This window comes from Gadus chalcogrammus, chromosome 1 (genome assembly GCF_026213295.1).
Source record: "Gadus chalcogrammus isolate NIFS_2021 chromosome 1, NIFS_Gcha_1.0, whole genome shotgun sequence".
In the NCBI taxonomy this organism is placed as follows: Eukaryota; Metazoa; Chordata; class Actinopteri; order Gadiformes; family Gadidae; genus Gadus; species Gadus chalcogrammus.
Window position 1 is genome coordinate 6,844,357 of NC_079412.1, and position 19,516 is coordinate 6,863,872.

The following is a 19,516-nucleotide window of genomic DNA, read 5'->3' on the forward strand; positions in this document are numbered from 1 at the left end:
CCTATATAAAAAAACAAAAAAAGAACATTATTCAGTTCAGTTTAACTTTATTGTCCCAAAAAGGGAAACTTGTCTTGCAGTCAGGTACACATAAAAAACAATATACACAAGGACAGTGTATATAATATTTTGAAGCAAGCACAACCATTTACAAAAGGTTTTAATCCCTTCGATAGGTTTTGTAGAATGTAAAAACAACCAATGCCAATACTGGTAATTCCAAAACATTAACCAATTAACTGGAGGCCTGTGACTAACAATTTTCATGGTGAGTACCAAGACACCATATCTAGGTTCAACAGACAGAATTTAATTACCCATCTGAGAGGACCATGTAAGGCAGGGGTCTCAAACTCAACCTACATGGGGGCCGCTGGAGGTAGAGTCTGGGTCAGGCTGGGCCCCATCAAGTATTCCACAAAGAAAAGGAGCACAACTTACCCGACCTAAGTTAATGATCGGGCTATAATTAGATCACGTTGGCTATGTCATCGCTGACAGGGGCTGATAACCGGGACATTTTAGCGTCCTTTGGTTTTTGTCGGGACTCAAGATACGCAACTCAAAATTGGGACTGTCCCGGCAAAACCGGGACATCTGGTCACTCTATCACAAGTCATAAAGAAGCGTGGCAAGCCACTGTGTGTTTGACAACAAGGCGCGGGCCGCACCAACACTAAACTTTGATGTCAAGTAGGGGGCGACAAAATATCATCCCGCGGGCCTCAATTGGCCCCCGGGCCGCGAGTTTGAGACCACTGATGTAAGGGAATGTAAATTGTAAAAATAAAAAGAATACGGTTCACAAAATGTTAATTTGGTCGAATTTAAATGAGAATTGCAAACAATTGGAGTCAGAGTTCAATTATATCTAATGACATGCGTTTACCATGACAGATCCACCAAAAGTAAAATACTACTTCCATTACCTTAAGGTAAGACATTTTATTAACAAAACGCTCAAATCCAAAAGTCTGACTCATGCAATAATTATTACATGGGAAATTTAGAGTCTAATCAAATCCATTGGAAAATCAAAGCATTACAAATACTTTGTCAAATGTTTTATGATTTTCCTTCAGAGAGTGGAACAAACCTGCCTGACTTACCATTCAATTGTTAAACACAGACTATTCAGGCATTGGCATCTATTGATAATACATTCAACCAATCAGCGTGATACTAACAGTGGACTGACTATTCAGGTACTGAATGAGGAATTGTTTCAGCTTTTGTGGCTTCTTAAATTCTGAAACCTAAGTCAACATGGCTCGCTAAAGTGACAATGACAGTCTATTAATCTCTGTTTTTGTTGCTATGGAAACCAAAAGCCTCAGCAATATGGTCCTCCTCCACCCTGACCCGTAGGTGATCCTGGCAGTGTTTCAGAAAGGTGTCCAACGCTGGGAAGGTCTGCTGACAGGGAACACAATGGTAAAGCCTACGTTTCTTAGAACCTAACCCTTTAGAGGTGTCCATCTCCTGAAGGCAAACACTGCACTGTCTCCAGTGTGCAGTTGACTGATGAAGCTCTGCGTGGTTTCTGAGCTCTGACTGAAGGGAAAAAACCTTGGCACACGAGGGACACGGAAAGTCACTCTCCACTTCCTCTTCTACCTTACAGCCAATCCTTGAGCTCCTCAGAGCCGTCTCCTCATCCAATGTCTCAGTTTTCCTTCCAGATTTTCCTTTAGTCAAAAGTGCATGGTGGAGATTTTTTGGTTGCCTTTCAGTGTATTTGGATTGTCTGGCATTGGCCTCGGCAGAGTGGCCCTGCTTGGGGATAGCGGTGACATCCGAGGCCGAGTGCTGTTTGGAATGGGCCCTAAGAGACAGATGATGCAGGAAGACTCTACCGCAAACCTGACATGGATACGTCTCCTGCTTCCGACGTTTGGGAATGACCGGAATTCTCTCGCTCCTTGGGGCCGTCTCCCTGCTGTGCATCTCCTTCCTGTGCAAGTACAGCATGGCTGTACTCTTGAAGACCATTTCACAAGAGCGGCAACCCAGCAGCTTTGGCAACTTACTGGCACGGCACCTTACCCTTTGTTGTTCAGACGCCAATAGCTCTGCTGCGTGGCATTTCCGCATATGGCAATGAAGTCCAGCTCCTGTGCGGGAAGTTCTAGGACAGAATAAACATTGGGCAATGGAGACAGTTGGAGGGGTGCTTGCCCCATCCCCAGCCAATACGAATGGTTCACTACGACCAGCCTGCTGATGCTTGAGAAAAGCCCGACTCTCCGCTGGATGGCATGTCCGCACATGGCAATGAATTCCAGCTCCTGAGCGTGCTTTTCTAGGACAGAATAAACATTGGACAAATGTGCGATTTACTGGAGGCTCTGAACTATCAGACTGGCTCGAGCCAGCCTCAGAAGCCGATTGGGGTGAGTCGGCGGGAGGGGTGCTGGCACCATCCCCAGCCAATAGAGATGGTTCACCACAAACAGCCTGCTGATGCTGGAGAAGAGCCTGCTTCTGGCTGAAGCCTCTGCCGCACGAGGCACAAGCGTACGGGACACTGTCAATAAAGCCAGGTTGGTGGCCAGGCGACTTGTCCTGGAGACCGTCGGGATCAGAGGCTCCGTCCGCACGAGCCAAACCCAGTTCATCAGGAGAAGTAGCACACATGTGGTGCTGTAATGATGATAGAAGGGAAAACTCATTCCCACAGGACACACATTTGTGAGGCTTGGGTAACGCATGTTTGGACTCTTGATGTAGCGAATGTTCTGTCATGTTAGGGGATTCCTGGTCACATTCTGGACCAGCGAAGGAGTGGCATGCAAGGGGCTGCTTTCGAGAGTGACTGTCTGGTTTTGGTTCCACGTGTGCTACCAGTTTGGCCAGCCGGGACAGGGTGCCTGTGGTAGGCCGGCAGCGGTGTAAAGACTCTGGTGCTCTTGTAGGGTTCCAACGGCAAGGGACTCCATCCATGCTCCTTTACAGACCTAGAAATACATGAAAACAAGGTTAAATTGTTCATCACACCATGATGCACCGTCAGAGTCATTACACACGAGACCCACAAAGAAATTTGACACATGTAACTCAGATAACATTTTCCTCCATTAAGCTAGTGACATTGTTGTTTCTTTGTCTTTACAGCGCAATAGTGCTGAATGATTAAAATGTATCTAGATTCAACTAAACTAAACTTTATTTGGACAACCCTAATCACAGGTCTAGTCTCAAAGCGTTTAACAGGCCGTATATTTATGATTGATGAGGATAAAACGAAACGAAGACATCTTGAAAAGGATCGCAGAGTGGGGTATCCCTCCTTCCAGAAAGGATCAGGTGTGCAATTGGGGCCATACTTGACATACATACAGGCAAAACATTTTAAATCAGTGATCGGGTGCTGGCCGGTTAACCTTAAAGAGAGGTGCATCCAGTCGCAGTCGCTGCAACACACTGGAACAGACTAATGAAAGCTCTCCACTATGTGGTGGTGAGAGAGCTGCCTGAGGGGCGTCGCACTGCTCCATGGAAGTCAACATGTCTGCTAACTTTAGCCTGCTGTTAGCATCAGGAGACAGACGCTTAGTCTCTCTCGATCCACAACATACCTCGGCACTACGACCGCTCAGACAGAAGGTGTCCCGACGAGGTGAGCTCAAAAGAGACTCCGCTCCACTTTGAGTTTCATCGCGACCATCTACTTTGACAAGGACCGCAAAGCGAAACTATGATTGAACTAAAGTTTGTGTTCACGATGATGAAGACCTGAGATTACTTCCGACGACGTCATCAGCCTGAGACCTCGCTACGTCGTTTATACCTTCTGACGCCTTCAAAACGGTCGGAGTTTCGGTCCTTATGGTGCGTTCACATCGCTGGAAATTATGGGGAAAACATTTTCTCTTCGTCGGAAAGTTCGCTTGAACGACACATTAGGCTTGTTATTGATGACGCATGCGGCTTCGTTTGCCATGCGTCAGAATGCAATCTGGGATTTAAAACGTCAGAAATCAGTCTACATCTTATATCATACATGCAGCATTGGATGCTGGGACGCGAGAAATGCGGCCGCCATCTTGAAGTGGGGAACCTGGAGCAGGTTCATGGCAGCCACAGCGTCTACAGCAGAAACAGGATGCCGGGGTGGTGTTCAGCATATTCCTGCTCAAATGAGCGGACCGTCAACAATAGGAATCGGGGGATTACTTTTCACAAGTAAGATTTTAACATTACCGTACTATTGGTTGTATTTTGTGAAAATAATATTACCAGTATTTTGGTCTTCGTTAGTACTGAAATCTTAGCCAGCTAGTCTAATAAAAAAGAGTGACCATAATATAATTGCTTGTCAATGAAATTAAAAAATGACATACTTGAATAAATAAATGATGAAGATAAAGATTGTAAAATCCAACAGGGGTGGAAGTTAGGACCACAGTCCAGATTGTGCAGGGGGGCTAAGGGCTATATGTTAACTAACTAGACATGTCTAACTTTCCAACCCATTTTTGTGAAGCCCACCTTCGTGAAATTTGTGGGACAAAATGTGTGATAAACAGGAAAAGGCCCTGCCACACTTACCTGACACCTGGAATGGGGTATCTAATCTTGGGATTACTGTTGAACTAGAATATGTGTTCACCCGGCTATGAACTGAGACTTGATAAATCATATTCCATAAGCACTGACCTAGATTACATCTGACACTTTTGAAGGTTTCCCAAAGACAAAGATGTGAGGAAGAAGTGGGAAGTGGCTTTGAGGAGAGAAGGATTCACTGCAAGTGATTATTCAGTTGTGTGCAGTCAACATTTTAAGCAGGCTGATTTTGACAGGACGGGTCAGATTGTCAGACTACGTGATGGTGTTATTCCATCCCTCTTCAGATTCCCGGTTCACCTCCAAAAGGTAGGTGGATCATCATTAGACTATTAGCATTCATAAATGTAAATATTCTATTGACAAACCAACGTATCCTTTTATATATTGTATTATGTATTATGTATAATGTTTCTTCATTTCATTTGGCAAAGGGCAGGGCTGCTTCTACCTCCAGAAGAGCTGACGAAAGCCTGTCCGTGGCCTCTAACGATTCCCCAGAAATGACAACCTCCCACCCACAACCTCAGCCTTATGATGTGAGTATTTCTACTTTCAACATCATACATAATGTTCCTGGACATATTAAAATCTCACTTGTTTTGCTGCCACTCATGTTAAACACACTCACAATTAACTGGCTTTGATAGCTGATGACTATAACAAAGAATGTGGACGTGGGCCATAAACTGCTGCCCCAACCCTCTCTTCTTTCAAATCTGCCCTCAAAACATACCTTTTAACACTAGTCTTCCCCACCTAACTCCCACCTTATTCTTCATGTTTAACCTCTGTTTTTCTTTTATTCCTAGTCTGTCTTACATAGTTTTGATAGGGCAATATGTAAAGCGTCTTAGAGTACCATATTAAGCGCTATATAAATTCCATTTATTATTATTATTAAACTAGTTGTGTCAAAGTGATGTTTGTGAAGTGAAACATTACTCAAACCATGTTTATCCCTCTTTCTTTCTACTAGGACCATGTCTAGTGGAACATTACTCAAACCCTGTTTGTCCCTTTTTCTACTAGGATCATGGCTATGCCTTGCCTGCTTCTCCTACCGCTGTTAAGGCCAAAGTCAATGAACACCTGGCAAGAGTGGAAAGTCTGGCGCGAGAAAAGAAGAATGCCATGTCCAGAGAAAAGAGGGCAAAAACCACAGTGAAGGGTCTTTTGGGGGATTTAAGGGAAAATAACCTAATTAATGAAGAGCTCAGAGAGAAGCTTGCATTTTACTCAGGTAAGACAAAATTAGCACTTTGAAATTCATGCACATGTTATTGTTACTCTTTATTAAACTCCTTGGTTATTATCTGAAGCGGACTAATTCATCTTTGCTCATAACATTTCAGACCTTAAGACGGACTTCGTGGCAAAGCAGGGCCATGAGTACTCACAGGACTGCAGCTGTGTGCCGTTGGAGCCTTGGTCAGAGAGGCCGTGCCATCTTCATTTGACAAGAACTTCCACCTTCTGACCCTGAAAAACAATGGTGGCCTAGTGATTCCATCACTAGGCTCAGTGAAGGTTTGATTATTATTTATTTTTTTATCTGTTAGTCTTTGAATATTCAAGTTGCTTTTTTCTTATTTTCTCTGTTCTGTAGTGTCTGTTCAAAGTGTCTTTGAGCACTGTGTAAAGCACTATATAAATATAATTTTTTATTATTGTTATGATTATTATAAGGTGCTGAGAGCTGCAGAGAGTGTGATCCGCCAAGCTTCAACAATGCAAGCTCAAGCTCCTAAGGTGTCGACAGTCCTACACATCGTCCGAGGGGAGATTGGAACAGAGGATGTATTTCTGCTTGGGGGACACATTGAGGAGACACAATTTGGCATCGACAACCACCATTCGGACTTGTTATCATTGGTTGTGTCAGTGTTTCATAAGATAAGGCTGCACCACATTGCCAAACACGCCTCTTGAACTTCAGAAAGGAAGCACGAGAAAGAAGCTGTGCAAAACAATCCTCTTTCAGGGGTTTTAACCCTTACCCTGGCTGCTTTTATTGTATTTTGAATTTCAGTTAGCAGTATGTTCTTATTTTTAAGTTGCTCCTAACTGCTTCAGTTTTGTTTCTGTTGGAATTATCTTGTATTCAGTGTGTTTCAGGTCCTACATGTTTCTAAATGGTATGACACCAAGTACATGTAGGCGTCAAAATGGTAGGTATTTTAGTGTTGTGCAAGTTATTGTTCCATTGTCTACAAGAATGGGTTATTAGTGTTTCCCCTCTATGCATTTGTGAAAAAAAACAAGTTTCTGCCAAGTTCAAGGCACATTTGCACAATGATCTAGTCTCAGCAGATACCTTGACTTAGTCCGATGACTCTGTACATTTTACCACTGCTCCAAAAAAATCTAGGGGAAACACTATTACACATTACCGATTCAAGTCTTCAGTGCATAATGTTCTTGGCAAGCAACGGGAAGTTGCTCAAAATACATTTTAATTAATGTGAAGTACATACAATTAAAGTGTTTCTCAGTCAAGGCAAATTAGAAGAAAAACAGACCTGGAGAAAGACAGCTTTAATAAAAAATGTATGTATGTAACAGGTTTGCAGAATATGCAATTTATAATAATGAGCGAACACTAAATGACCAATACTATACTTCGTAGTCTGTACATTTAATTTAGATGCATTTATGTAACCAGAAAAAAAGACAACAGGCAATGCTGATCATTTGTGTGGAAAAAAAATCTCTTCTATTAAGCGTCCAACATTACTTTGGTCAATGATTGAATCCCTGCGAATTCTGAGAGATCAACGTGTAGCCTCAGTATCTGATTGGCTCTTCATTGCTACACATCATGCTTGATATCAGGGAATTTAAATGCACTCTTTGCAACAAACAAATTAATTGACACTTCTGGATTATGTAACATGCCTTCTCTTAGCCAAACCCCCCCGTAAGGGCTGTAATTGTAGCTGCCAAATAGCAAAGCATTCAAGTTTACTTCAAACAACTGCAATGTTGTGGTATAAACACCATTTTCAACATTGCAGTATGTTTCATCACAATATTAAATCAATACTGTTGACTACTCAGATTATCGTCCAACCATATCTTGTGCATTTCTAATTAGTATTCACTACATTCTCATCAAGTTACATATTTGCTACAAGGCTGTTCATTTATGTTTGAAAAAACAACCCACAAATAAGTACCACGTTTAATGATTGTCTTCTTCCTCACATTGTGCAGGATAATTATCCTGGTTATGACTAAAGTAGTATCACATGTATTCACATTCCATAAAGAAAATAAAAACTGAACATAAATGATCGCGATAATCCTGGACACAAATGAACCTGGATCACACGACTAGGCAGTCACAGTTATAGGTACCAGAAACAAAAAAACACAAACCGATTGAGTGACACTACAGAAGGCTTCTCTACCGGCCTGTTAAATTAATTACATTCTTTATAATAATCAAGGAGATCATTTCTCTACCATACTCTAGTTATATTGGAATGGAAACTTAAAATGTACTTACTATTAGCTAGTACCAAGGCAAACGTAGTAAATTCAACCATTTCTCAAACAGAATATTTGATACTATTTGATATTTGTAACTATTTAATCAAATGTTTAATTTGTTTGAACTAATCAGTGATGTGGAGTAGCTACATCACTAGAAAGAGGAACATCTCTGGAGTATCACTTCAACAAAGTGACAACAGTGTGTTACAAAAGGTCACTATGAAAAGGCATCAGCATGTAGGAAGGCTACGTACTATTCTGGAGTGAACATCAGAGCCCAAAGGAGAGCTAGAACATATTTGGTAACTTAAACTGCACCAAGGGAACCTGAAATACAACAGAAGAATGAAGGCCAGATATAGAAAGGTGGCCATATTTAATATCCATACAAATATTTTATTTTCTTTAAATGGCAAAGTAAATCAGAAAAGAAGATGAGGTCATGGCTCCGAGTTAGGCTCAATATGACCATTTCAGTCCCGACAGACTGAAGGGTTGACTGCCTGGAGAATCAGTCTTCTGACCGGGAAAAAAAGCCCCACCAGATCTCTGGGAATCGGAACCTTTTCATCCCAACCGGCCAGTATGATATTAAAATAAAAACACAGCCTGTGTTTTGTCCTTTACCTTGTAAAAACAATCACAGAGACAATTTTTGAAGAAAATATAAATCTGTAGACTCCATTGGACACCATCTTTTTAATAAAAAGGATGGTCTCACAAACATTACCTATTATTTACACTATTTTTACTATAACAAGTAAAAACAATCAATGCTGCATGACCTCATCAGGTATGAGTAAAACACGATTCCATGTGACCAGGAGTTAAACTGGAGCTGTCCATGAGAAAGTCTGCCAAACAATATCGACCAGTTCCATTGGTTCCATCACCAAACAAGACTTCTATCAATATGTGGGAATAAATTTAAACTGTCCTTAAACTGGAGATGGACTAAAGCACTTAAACAGAGCCTTGGTGAACCCCCCTCCATACCCACACATTGAACTTAGCAAACATAGATATTTTGTACAACGGAGTACCATGACGGAAGTTTGAGGAGTTGCCCTTAATTTACACGTATAGTGTATTTGCTGTACATTGTTTATTTCCCTGTCGATATGTCTGGCCTAGTTTTCATTAGACACAATTTACCTGGAGTGCTTCAAACATTGGAAGAAGTCCATTCCAAACAGTGGATTTAATTTAAAGGGAAGCCATCAAACTGCTGCTTGTGGTAACTTTGAAGGCCCTGGCTTATCTCTTGTAGTGATTTGGTGCATCTGCAAACATATACTTAAGTCTGTAAGCTTCAGCGAGAAGTAGACCCACTTCCTCGTTACCCCAGTGGATTGTGGGAAGGTTCTGAAGTAGCATGAGAAGCCCCTGTGTAGAGCAAACAATTTCATGAAATGACATTGAGCAACAGACATTATTATAAACATATTGTACTGTACAACCTTACATAGCGTAAGGCATACACAGGCTCAGTGCATTAGTATTGTTTATTCAGCGAGCTCATATACAATGAGGTTTAGCATTGGACAACAATGTGTACGTTACCTGAAAGTCGACCATGGACAGGATCTCTTTGCGCCACTCAATGAGGAACGCAGCGCACACGTACAAGTGGAAGTTGGAGAAGCCTTCAGCCTCCGCCTGAGAAACCAATCACATTTTACATGAGCCCAACTAAATATTGAAGCTAAATAAATGGCTTCTTGATGTAAAACACACCTCAGTCCAAGAGCTGGAAGTTCTAAAATCTCATCAGTCCCATTAGCCAGGCAGACCAAATGCAATCTCTAGATTGTGTTGAAATGTACCCTTTTATCACATGGGGCCGGTGGCGGCCTGCATCGAGTGGCCAGAGTGTAGACATAAAACACCTGCTGTATGGAGGACATTTTTATCTCTTTTTATGATCCGACTCACAGATCGCAGCGCGTGTACAATGTTGATTGACAGGGAGCGTAACTTATTCCCCAACACATTAATATCCCCATAAAGAACCTCCCGTCATTCGGACAAGCAAAACAGATGTTGCTTTGTTTGACTGATTTAAGCAGCCCTTTGAGTTGAGAGGTAGCCTCTTCCAATCTAGAGAGTATTCCTGAGGCCGTTTACGGCCTTCCTTAAGGCCTCTATACGACCACATTAACACATTAATTTGACCACACCCCTAAACCTTAGCCTGCATAAAGAGCAAGGCAACCCAACAGAAAACATGACACCAGCAGCTTTCTAATATTGCCTAACGTCATCATTACTAGACCTATTTCTGAAAATAACATACCTAAAGTAAATACAATTATGTCTCCACAACTACAAGGGCTATAATATGTAATATATTAAGAATTTATTCATTGCAAATATTTCTTATCTCAAATGTTATCCTTTATAGATAATGAACCGCGAGTCAGAGAAACAATATTTCGCTTCTTCTATTTGTCTTGTACATGATTTTTAATTGACAATAAATCAGACTTTGACTTTGATATGTGATCCAGTGTGATTGTTCTGCAAGTGAAATAATTGAACTGGATACTACTTAGAAGTATAGAGTGAGATAGTATATAGTAAAGTGACTACATTATTTACTTAGAGTGAATAAAGTTAAATGTATATGCAAAGCTAGAACACAGCATAAGTTGAAGATTATATTTCCGCTTTAATAATATATTTTTTAATGTATATAGCGCTTTTCAAGGTACCCAAAGCACTTTAAAGTGAAGGGGGGACCTCACTAACCAACACCAATGTGTAGCACCCACTTGGGTGATGCACGGCAGCCAATCTGCACCAGAACGCTCACCACACACCAGCTTGAGGTGGAGAGTGAGGGAATTAATGAGTCAGCCGATTATACAGGAGGATGATTAAGGGGCCAGATTGAATGAGCCTGGTAGGACAACGGGGAATCCCCTATTCTTTGCGATAAGAGCCCTGGGATCTTTTATGACCTCAGTGAGTCAGGACCTCGGTTTTACGTCTCCTCCAAAGGACGGGAATAAATCTCATGTTTTTGGTGCATAATCAGTTGGTAGCCCCATAGTACTATATGGTACTATATATGTTGACACTTGACCTGAAGGTCAAGGACAGGTAGAATAAGCATGATACCAAGCCAAACAATTGCAATAACACCATATGCCCACCAGACAGCGACAAAGAATGGGTGTTCTAATTGAAGACAATTCACACATTTCCTCTGAAACCCTTTCTTAGCTACTCTACATTGATGTTAAGCACCGAAAAAAACAAAAAAGGTAAAATATTATGGGATTGGAATTGTCTTTCATGTAGTCAACAAAGGTTGTGGTAGACTGAAGCCCAACACAAGAAATGACAAGCGGTAGACTAAGCGGCGCATCGGAAAGAACTTCCCCATTATTCCGGGCGTTCTAGCCCACACCGGCGGCGGCGGCTAGCGGCGGCGGCGCTCTATGGCGCGCCGCCCCGCTATCCTTCACGCCACTGTTCTATTCCCTAGCGTCGCTGCCCCTGAGAAAAGCGCTTTTTTAAAGCTGGTCTGTACATCCCGGCTTGATACAAGGTCCTGTACATGTGGAGACTGTTGATGCAGTAGATTAACAATTCCCAATTGCAAAAAGAATGAGCAATGACTGTAAATAAAGTGACTAAACTGTAAATAAATTGCCCGACAGTGCATAAAGTAACTATGAATGAATGTGACTGTCATTGTAAGTGCAAAGAGAGGATCATGGGCATCAGGGCCATATATGTAGTCATAAAACATCTGGTATAACGTTATGTTAGCCTATACCGACTATGTTGGTAAATCACAACGGTGCTGCAGCGCGACGCTTCCTATTGGTGCTAAGGGCGGCAATTGACGCGCGTGAAATGCGCACCGCGGCGCTTCGGCAACATCCAGACGTGTACATTGACCCGTACCTGGTGGGCGACCCAGACCCCATGGACCCGTACCTGGTGGGCGACCCAGACCCCATTGACCCGTACCTGGTGGGCGACCCAGACCCCATGGACCCGTACCTGGTGGGCGACCCAGACCCCATGGACCCGTACCTGGTGGGCGACCCAGACCCCATGGACCCGTACCTGGTAGGTGTCCCAGACCCGTATGGTGCAGCGCAGCGGTAGCTCTCTCATCAGCAGGTTGTTCATCCAGCGGAACGCAAACTGCAGGTACTCCACCTCGTACCTCTTCAGGTGACCATGGATGTCCACTAGGGAACGCGCACACACACACACACACACACTATCCAGAGATCCATGTGTACCAAAGCAGTCCACTCCTATGTTGACAGAGGAGCAGCTTACTGTCTATCCTGCTGACCAGTTCCTCCAGGTCCTTCACTTTGTTCTGGATTCCGGGCTGAGCAAACGTGTAGTTGTCCTTCAATTTGTCAAGACCGAAACAAGGCAGAAATAGGATGTCAGGTTAGGTACAATAAAGGGTTCATTTGCATGCACTGGGTGTGTGTGTGTGCCAACCTGTATTCCATCCAGCAGCTTGCTCATACACCAGAAGCTGTCTGCTTCAATGTTCCTCTGTGTCTCCAGAGGAAGGCCGGCCATCTCAAAGTTCTCCACATCCTCCTCTAGCAGAGCACAAGTTGAGAATTCATCACCAAATTAAAGACACCACTCAATGACTTCGCTTCGAACCTGAATCGATAATGAGTTTTAGATCTACAAAGCACCAGCCTAAAGTAAGATGCAAGATCACACAATAATATATTCAAACTGAATGAAGAAACAGGATCAGAACACATTTGTTTGTAAAAAAAGTAACAAATTAGTAATACAACCAACCCCGTTGAAAGTTTGAACAAATGGAACGCACTCGGCATACGGCTGAATGGGAACCACTAAGTCCTTATGCTGATGCTGGATATGAGCACAAGACACAAGGTTCACTTACCCACAAATTCCGAAAGGAAAACTACGAAGAAGGGTGTGACCAGGTCGTTGATCCCCTGGACGTAGCCACTGGCAGGGTGGCGGATCGCCCAGATGAACAGGATGCGCTCAAACACCTGCAGCACAAAGAAATAATAAATGGTTCATGTAAAGCTATGCTACTTGAGGAATAAGTATGGAGATATTGGTACTAGGTCATCAGAGCGTATGCTAAACAGCCTTCAGTATCACTTTTTGTGGCGATGAAAACCAGCAACCAGTGCTTTCAATAAGATGTAACGGTCACTCTGACAGTGGTATAGGCTTTGTGAACACTCTGGCCCAACATGGTTCTAGAATGGATTGAAACAGCAGGTCCAGCTCGGGGCTGCTGTGTGAATGACCTCTCACCTCTTGCACCGTCGGCTGCTGGAACAGGGGGATCAGAGGGTTGGTTCTGGGAATGTCGATGTGGATCTGACCAGGAGACAGATTTGTAAATACAATGAACGTTAGACTCGTGCAATTTGTTTATGAAGCTCAGATTGTGTGTCATAATGGGGCAATCGGGTTGAGTTTGAATCACTGAAGTATCACCTGTCTGTATGTGTCTTTGAAGTGCTCGTCTGTTCTGGAGTGGTAGTACTGCTCTATGAAGCCAAAGTACTCGTCTCGCTTCCTCTTCAGCACCAGATCCCTGCGCTCCATGTTGGCAGGAAGGTAGCCCTTCAACATATGAGGGTTAAGCACATTCAGGTAACAAGGAAGCTTGTTGAAAAGGAGCAGCCAGGTGAAGACGACTCATTTACATCTACATTTAGGGGATTTTGAAGACGCTTTTATCCAAAGCGACATACAACCATTCATTCACTCACTCATTCACACACCGACGGCGGAGTCGACCACGCAGGGCGACAGCCAGCTCGTCGGGAGCAGTCGGCGTTGGGGTGTCTTGCTCAGGGACACCTCGACGCTCAAAGGCTAGGAGGAGCCGGGCATCGAACTAGCAATCTTTCGGTTACTAGTCAACCCGCTCTACCTCCGGAGCTACCCGCCTCAGAGAAAAGAAGGCTTCCTATGTTGGGACTCACAGAGAGAAGCCTCCAGGTGATTGGTCGGACCTCTCTTGGGATGCCTGACCAGCTGCTCTTCCGCAGCTCCTCTGAAAGCACAGCAGTGTGGAGTGACGGTGAGCATTGTGATTATTGAGTATCGGCCACTCTGCAAGTATCAACAGCAATGCTCTGTTGCAGAGCTGGGTGTAGGTCTAATGTGTAGGTGGTACTGTGTGAGTTTGTGTGAACAGTATATCAGATCCCATTTTCCTGTCTTGAGTGTTCATACTTGAAATGGCGAAGCAATCCTGCTCAGTAGCCAGGCGTGCCATAACACCAGTAGGAAATAAGTCACCCTTTTAAAACATGATTCAATGACTGAGTACTTGATTGTTAAAAAACGCTTTACACGCGGTTATCCATGTTTGGAGTTTTTACCGACTACAAACCTCCCACTAGCTCAAACCTACAGAAGGAATCATTGATGCCTTTTCTGCCCCTGACCTCCTACCTTGAGCAAGCATCAACACTAGACATCACCCACATCAGTAAATTGCTTGTCACGAATGATACATCCAGGGAAGGCAATAATATGTAGCTCCACACAATAATGAGGACAACGCGTGCGGTGGTCTCCCTCTTACCCAGGTCGGTGTTGGGGCTGGCCAGCAGCTGGCGGAACTTGTCCTGCCGACTCTTCTCTCGCACCGTCATGGGCGGCGCTCCCGACGCGTTCTGGTCCGAGATGCGTGCGATCAGCGGGATGATGGGTCTCATCGGGAGGGACTTCTGCTTCTGCAGCGTGGATCGAACTAGGCGGGTCAGGAGACCAGAGGACAGAGCACAGAGTTATCTAATCCGGTAAAGGTTGAACCGGACCCCTCCCTCCCCCGGTCATCTCCCGTGATGCCGTGTGAGGTCGGCCCGTTCAGACGTGGTGCAGCAGCGAGCGTGGCAAACCTCTCCACATAAGTACCTGAGGAATCGCCGAGGTGGGCATCACTGCTGGACTTGCCCACCCTGCCATTGAACTCTCCGCACTCTTCCTCCTCTCCTTCGTCCTGCTGCGCCTCTTCCTCGCAGTCAGGCTCCTGCTCCTCCTGGGGGTTCAGGCCGGCTGCCCCCAGAGGAGTCAGGCGGTCAGCGAGGTCCGCCTGGTGCAGGGACGGCCCTGGGTACTGGAAAACACGGCAAACAAGCAAGACAATTTTATGCTAGTTCTTTTCATCCGTCGTCTCGGATCTCGGTGACAAAGAGTAGTGCACATTATTACCAGACCAACAGTCATAAAGAAACACCTATGATCAACTGTTCTAGTGTCGGGTCCAACCACGGCAGACCGATTTTCTAGGTCCATGCGAGCGAGAAGCTGCTTCTAAACCAGCAGAGTACAGAGCTATCAGGGCCGTCACCTGCTGGAGAGGAGGGGAGGGGTGCAGGCTGGGCGTCAGTGACGTCTGATGGGCAGCCAGGAATTCTTCGTCCTCCTCATCATCGTCGATGTCCCAGGCATCGTTGGTGCTACGCGCAAATTCGTGGAAACTAGAGGGCTTCTTGGACTTCAGATTGTTGAGGTTTGGCTTGGCGGCTTCTTTGGCGAACCTGAAAAGCCATAATGTCAGATGGATTCATTAGTGGTGCGTCATGAGAGTTTAAAAGGTGCGCCAAACAACGTGCTTCAACAATCACGCCTACAACAATATGACAGGCAGGACATTTTCTAGAAAGACATTCTTGTACTCTTCCATCAAGCAACTAATTCATTTGATTGTAGTAACTTAATTAGTGGAATAATAACAGAATGAGGAACAACATGTAGAAAAAATAACCTTGCACATCTGACAAGGCACCGTGCACAACACAAATGATAATAAATCGAGAAAATAAAAAACGCATTCATTTGCATGTCCACAATGCAGCCCAAAGGCAAAACACAGTCCCAAAAACCACAGCGATGTTGGCCATACAATAGCCAAAATGAAAACGTCCACATGGATGGCATACGACCATGCAGACGAGTTGTGGCGAGCACTTACGTGCGCCGCAGTCGGGGGTCGAGGGGTGGATGCTGAGCTCCATAAACTGGCTGAATACTGGAGGAGACGAGAAACGCGTCCTATCAATACTGCCAAACAATAAACATACTTTTCATGTCTTTGACTGTTGTCTTTGGAAAGGCATCAGGGAATTAGATAGTGTGGGCTTCCTTGGATATCAACATGACTCAGACCAAGCAAGCCTACATTTGCCCAGTGTAGCTTGTAACAATTTCTCACTCCGTCCGTCCCCTTTGAATGCAATCAGAATGAGGACTAATATAACGAATGCGGTCTAACCAAACCAGAACCAGTGAACAGCTTGCATGGCTCTGACTACCGCTCACTTCCACCCTGCCAAGCACATTCTGTTCATCAGTTTGCACGCTGCCAGATTCTTAGCAGTTGGCCTCTGGTCCAAATGTTCTGCAGACCCCCTGCACCTCACCTGGCCCCAGCCCCGAACCCTAAAACATGATGCTTTTGCCATCTAGGATGATCCAGATGGTATCGACAAGAGCAATTTGTCTTTCAACATCCTAGTCATTTCAAACTGTTTCATAGAAAAGATAATGCATGACTATTTATTCACGTTGCAAAGTTGCCAAATATTCTGATGTTTGGGGTCGGCAGTAGGAGATAGAGCGGGGTGGCTGGTAATTACAAGGTTGCGAGTTCAATCCCCGGCTCCTCCTAGCTGAGTGTCAAGGTGTCCCTGAGCAAGGCACCTAACCCTTACTGCTCCCGACGAGCTGGCTGTCGTTTTGCATGGTTGACTCCGTCGGTGTGTGAATGTGGGAACGTCATCCAATATTGTAAAGCATTTTCAATAAAAGCATTATATAAATACAGTTCATTTACCATTTACCATTTACCAATGAAGGTCGAGAGCCTAGATAGGAGTTTGAAGTAGTTTGATCAATGCTTGGTTTAGTCAGAGCAGATGTAGCTTTCAAAAGAAAGCTACAGGGAAACCAAAAGCAGCGCTTCAACAGTGCAGGGTAGTCTAGGTCTGTATCAGTTAATTCCCTGTACATCGGAAAAACACGGGCAAGCCTATGAGATGAATTATAAAACCTGTAAACCAGATAAATTCAACACCAACGTATTCCTAGAGCAAGCTAAGAGAGTTTGCTCTGCCAGAACTGGGTCTGTTTACTATCTGGCTCAGAGTCCTCTGTTTACTAGGCTCAATCTTGTTTTATCAGGAGCTGCTCAAGGACAGGCAGTTTGAGCGAGCCAGTTGCCTTTCCTGTTCAACATAGGTTTCACCGTATGTTGTGTTTTGCTCCCCAGCTTTTACACCAACCACCATTGGGAAAGATGAGTGTGCGTGACAAAGGGACCCCGCCCTCTTCTTACAGATGGGTTCTTCTCAGATTACCCTGAACAGACTGGTTACTGGTTGCTGGATCCCCCTCCCCACCAAGCTCTCTACAGTTTGGAAAGGAATAACTAAGTATTTAAATAGACAAAGATACACACATTAACATCTAGCACTCATGTAGAATATCCCCGTTCCAGGTTTCGTAACGAAATAGTTTATTTCCGGGGATAATGTGACTAGTAACAGCCGCTAAGTAGCATCAAATTGTACATGTTATGAACGTGTAACACAAGGATAGGGTAAGGTCATAGAAATGCAACCGTTCATTGCATTGGCGTAACGTTATTGTTGGTAGGTATTGATAAACCATAGCAGTTCAGACTACATTTAGGCCTTGATCTAATATCCTACCAAACTCTATTATGAGGAAATAAACGATGCAGATCAACTTAATTAAATAATAAATATGCTTACACACAGCAGTTGTGACACACAGGTTGTTGATGTAAAGTTACTGAATAGTAGACAGCAGTAACCGCTGGTCTGAAACATATGGCAGATTATACACATCACAGCTGCTTCTGGACCTCTCCCATGCATAGTTTTAGTTTATAGATGAAAGGTCTCCGTATGAGTCTATCAATTAAGGGGTCACCTTATTAGTCACCTTATGAGTCTATAAATTAAGGGGTCACCTTATGAATCTATAGATGAAGGGGTCTCCTTATGACTAATATATATATATATATATATATATAAAGGGTCTCCTTATGAGTCTATAGATGAAGGGGTCTCCTTATGAGTCTCCTTATGAGTCTATATACAATGGGTCTCCTTAGTGGTCTACAGACCCGTGGTGTGTAGTTCCATAAAGCCCCGCTGGTCCTGGGTACCTAACCCTAACCCGTTCCCAGCTCTTCTCCCCTGAGGTTGCCCGGGTCTGACAGCCTGGGTCTGAGATGCCCTCAGCCCGGTGTGGATCCTAACCGCAGAGTCCCATCTGGGGGAGAACAGACTTATAATAATGAGCCTACCTTCCGGGAACCTTCACGTTCCTCCTCCAGAAGTGGATTCGGTTCTCGGTCGCCATACTTCAATAGTCCGTCACACCGAGTCTACCCAGACCGATACCTCATGGGGGTCCGTCTCCGTGGTCAACCGGCGATACCGTCCCGCCGCTTGGCCCCTTTCACCTTCCCCAAAGTTTGTAGTCCTTTAAAAATGTTTTTGTGTTAAATTATGATGATGTACGATACCGAGCGCTGGAGGCCGCCATCTTGGATCACCCAGAAGCAGCCGTATGATTGGCTGACGGCTCTAACAGGTGATTGGCGGATGAGTCTGCCAATCAACAGGTGCACAGAAAGTTACTCATGTAACTTATATTTACTGATCCATCTTCTGTTCACCGATCTTTATTAGTGGTTCATAACGTTTACTTTGTAATATGCATTATTTGTTGACTGATGAATTGTTCATCTGGCAAGGAGCCTCTGACAATGTGGCTAGGGCAATAGTATGTGTGACCACTAATTCATTATTACATTACAACCAAGCCTTGTATTTGCTTTATTATTATTCATATTTTTGTAAACCTGGTTTATATCCCACTTTAGTTATGAATGTTTAGGTTATGATTCGAATCAATAAGCCGCACAATATAATCAGTAAGTATCACATTGCCTGGTCCCTCAGAGGTTAATTTACTCTGCTTTTCATTCAGAAAGCTCAGTACAAAGCAACTTCTCCTTTTGAGGTAGTTTACCCTGATTTGTTTTACGCTTCTCCTTTCTGGTGTAGGGATGCATTATTGCCTTTTAGTCACAAGAGGGCAGGCATTTTCTACTGCCGTACCACATAATGGGAAGACCAGTCTTTATTTAGGCCACAGATCTAGGGTCTTTAAATCGTACTTTTAACCATGATCAATTCATTCACATGTTGTATATGATAACTTCCACAAATACCAGTAGAATGGTGCTGGTAGGCCTCCCTCTCAATGTGCTTTTTCACTTTCACAAGGCAAAAGCTTATAGAAGTGAACAACCAAATTAGACCCCTTTTCATATTCAAATTGTAACATTTGGATATGGTGGAGTGATATTGGGTTTTGCTGGACACACTGAAATTGCAGGTGCTCTCCT

The 19,516-nt window shown here is 43.9% G+C and overlaps 3 protein-coding genes across 5 annotated transcripts; 1 reads left to right on the plus strand and 2 right to left on the minus strand.

The window, feature by feature from the left end:
- Nucleotides 1-1,081: 1,081 nt before the first annotated feature.
- si:ch211-148l7.4 (uncharacterized protein LOC563603 homolog) lies at nt 1,082-3,772 on the minus strand. The gene is made up of 2 exons (XM_056586086.1): nt 3,579-3,772; nt 1,082-2,957 (listed from the first exon to the last, which is right to left on the minus strand). Exon 2 carries the CDS (start codon nt 2,941-2,943, stop codon nt 1,297-1,299), a length of 1,647 nt encoding a protein of 548 aa, XP_056442061.1. The 5' UTR covers nt 2,944-2,957; nt 3,579-3,772; the 3' UTR covers nt 1,082-1,296.
- LOC130379354 (THAP domain-containing protein 6-like) lies at nt 3,674-10,547 on the plus strand. Of its 2 annotated transcripts, XM_056586137.1 has the most exons (7): nt 3,675-3,831; nt 4,010-4,185; nt 4,686-4,878; nt 5,004-5,108; nt 5,602-5,812; nt 5,925-6,099; nt 6,259-10,547. In XM_056586137.1, the coding sequence occupies exons 1-6, from the start codon at nt 3,829-3,831 to the stop codon at nt 6,047-6,049; spliced, it is 813 nt and encodes a 270-aa protein (XP_056442112.1). In that variant the 5' UTR covers nt 3,675-3,828; the 3' UTR covers nt 6,050-6,099; nt 6,259-10,547. The 2 variants fall into 2 exon arrangements, with proteins under 2 accessions (XP_056442104.1, XP_056442112.1); XM_056586129.1 differs by having other exon boundaries at nt 3,674-4,185.
- Nucleotides 4,521-18,679, minus strand: tbc1d22b (TBC1 domain family, member 22B). 2 transcript variants are annotated; one of them, XM_056586098.1, is made up of 14 exons: nt 18,407-18,679; nt 16,046-16,102; nt 15,422-15,611; nt 14,986-15,187; nt 14,654-14,821; nt 14,046-14,116; nt 13,552-13,680; nt 13,366-13,431; nt 12,977-13,091; nt 12,547-12,653; nt 12,373-12,448; nt 12,151-12,278; nt 9,631-9,726; nt 4,521-9,453 (listed from the first exon to the last, which is right to left on the minus strand). In XM_056586098.1, the coding sequence occupies exons 1-14, from the start codon at nt 18,460-18,462 to the stop codon at nt 9,325-9,327; spliced, it is 1,590 nt and encodes a 529-aa protein (XP_056442073.1). In that variant the 5' UTR covers nt 18,463-18,679; the 3' UTR covers nt 4,521-9,324. The 2 variants fall into 2 exon arrangements, with proteins under 2 accessions (XP_056442073.1, XP_056442083.1); XM_056586108.1 differs by lacking the exon at nt 16,046-16,102 and having other exon boundaries at nt 4,522-9,453.
- Between the last annotated feature and the right edge of the window lie 837 nt (nt 18,680-19,516).

What these genes read in the sequence shown, in the direction of transcription:
- tbc1d22b (XM_056586098.1), bottom strand. Translation starts at nt 18,462, where the DNA reads ATGGCGACCGAGAACCGAATCCACTTCTGGAGGAGGAACGTGAAGGTT. An exon ending in AGCTGCTGGATGGAATACAG is followed by an intron (nt 12,449 to 12,546) that starts GTTGGCACACAC and finishes GACAAATTGAAG; the next exon opens with GACAACTACACGTTTGCTCA. An exon ending in GGGTCTGGGACACCTACCAG is followed by an intron (nt 9,727 to 12,150) that starts GTACGGGTCCAT and finishes TTGGTTTCTCAG; the next exon opens with GCGGAGGCTGAAGGCTTCTC.
- si:ch211-148l7.4 (XM_056586086.1), bottom strand. Translation starts at nt 2,943, where the DNA reads ATGGATGGAGTCCCTTGCCGTTGGAACCCTACAAGAGCACCAGAGTCT.
- LOC130379354 (XM_056586129.1), top strand. Translation starts at nt 4,004, where the DNA reads ATGCAGCATTGGATGCTGGGACGCGAGAAATGCGGCCGCCATCTTGAA. An exon ending in CGGGGGATTACTTTTCACAA is followed by an intron (nt 4,186 to 4,685) that starts GTAAGATTTTAA and finishes ACACTTTTGAAG; the next exon opens with GTTTCCCAAAGACAAAGATG. An exon ending in GAAGCTTGCATTTTACTCAG is followed by an intron (nt 5,813 to 5,924) that starts GTAAGACAAAAT and finishes ATAACATTTCAG; the next exon opens with ACCTTAAGACGGACTTCGTG.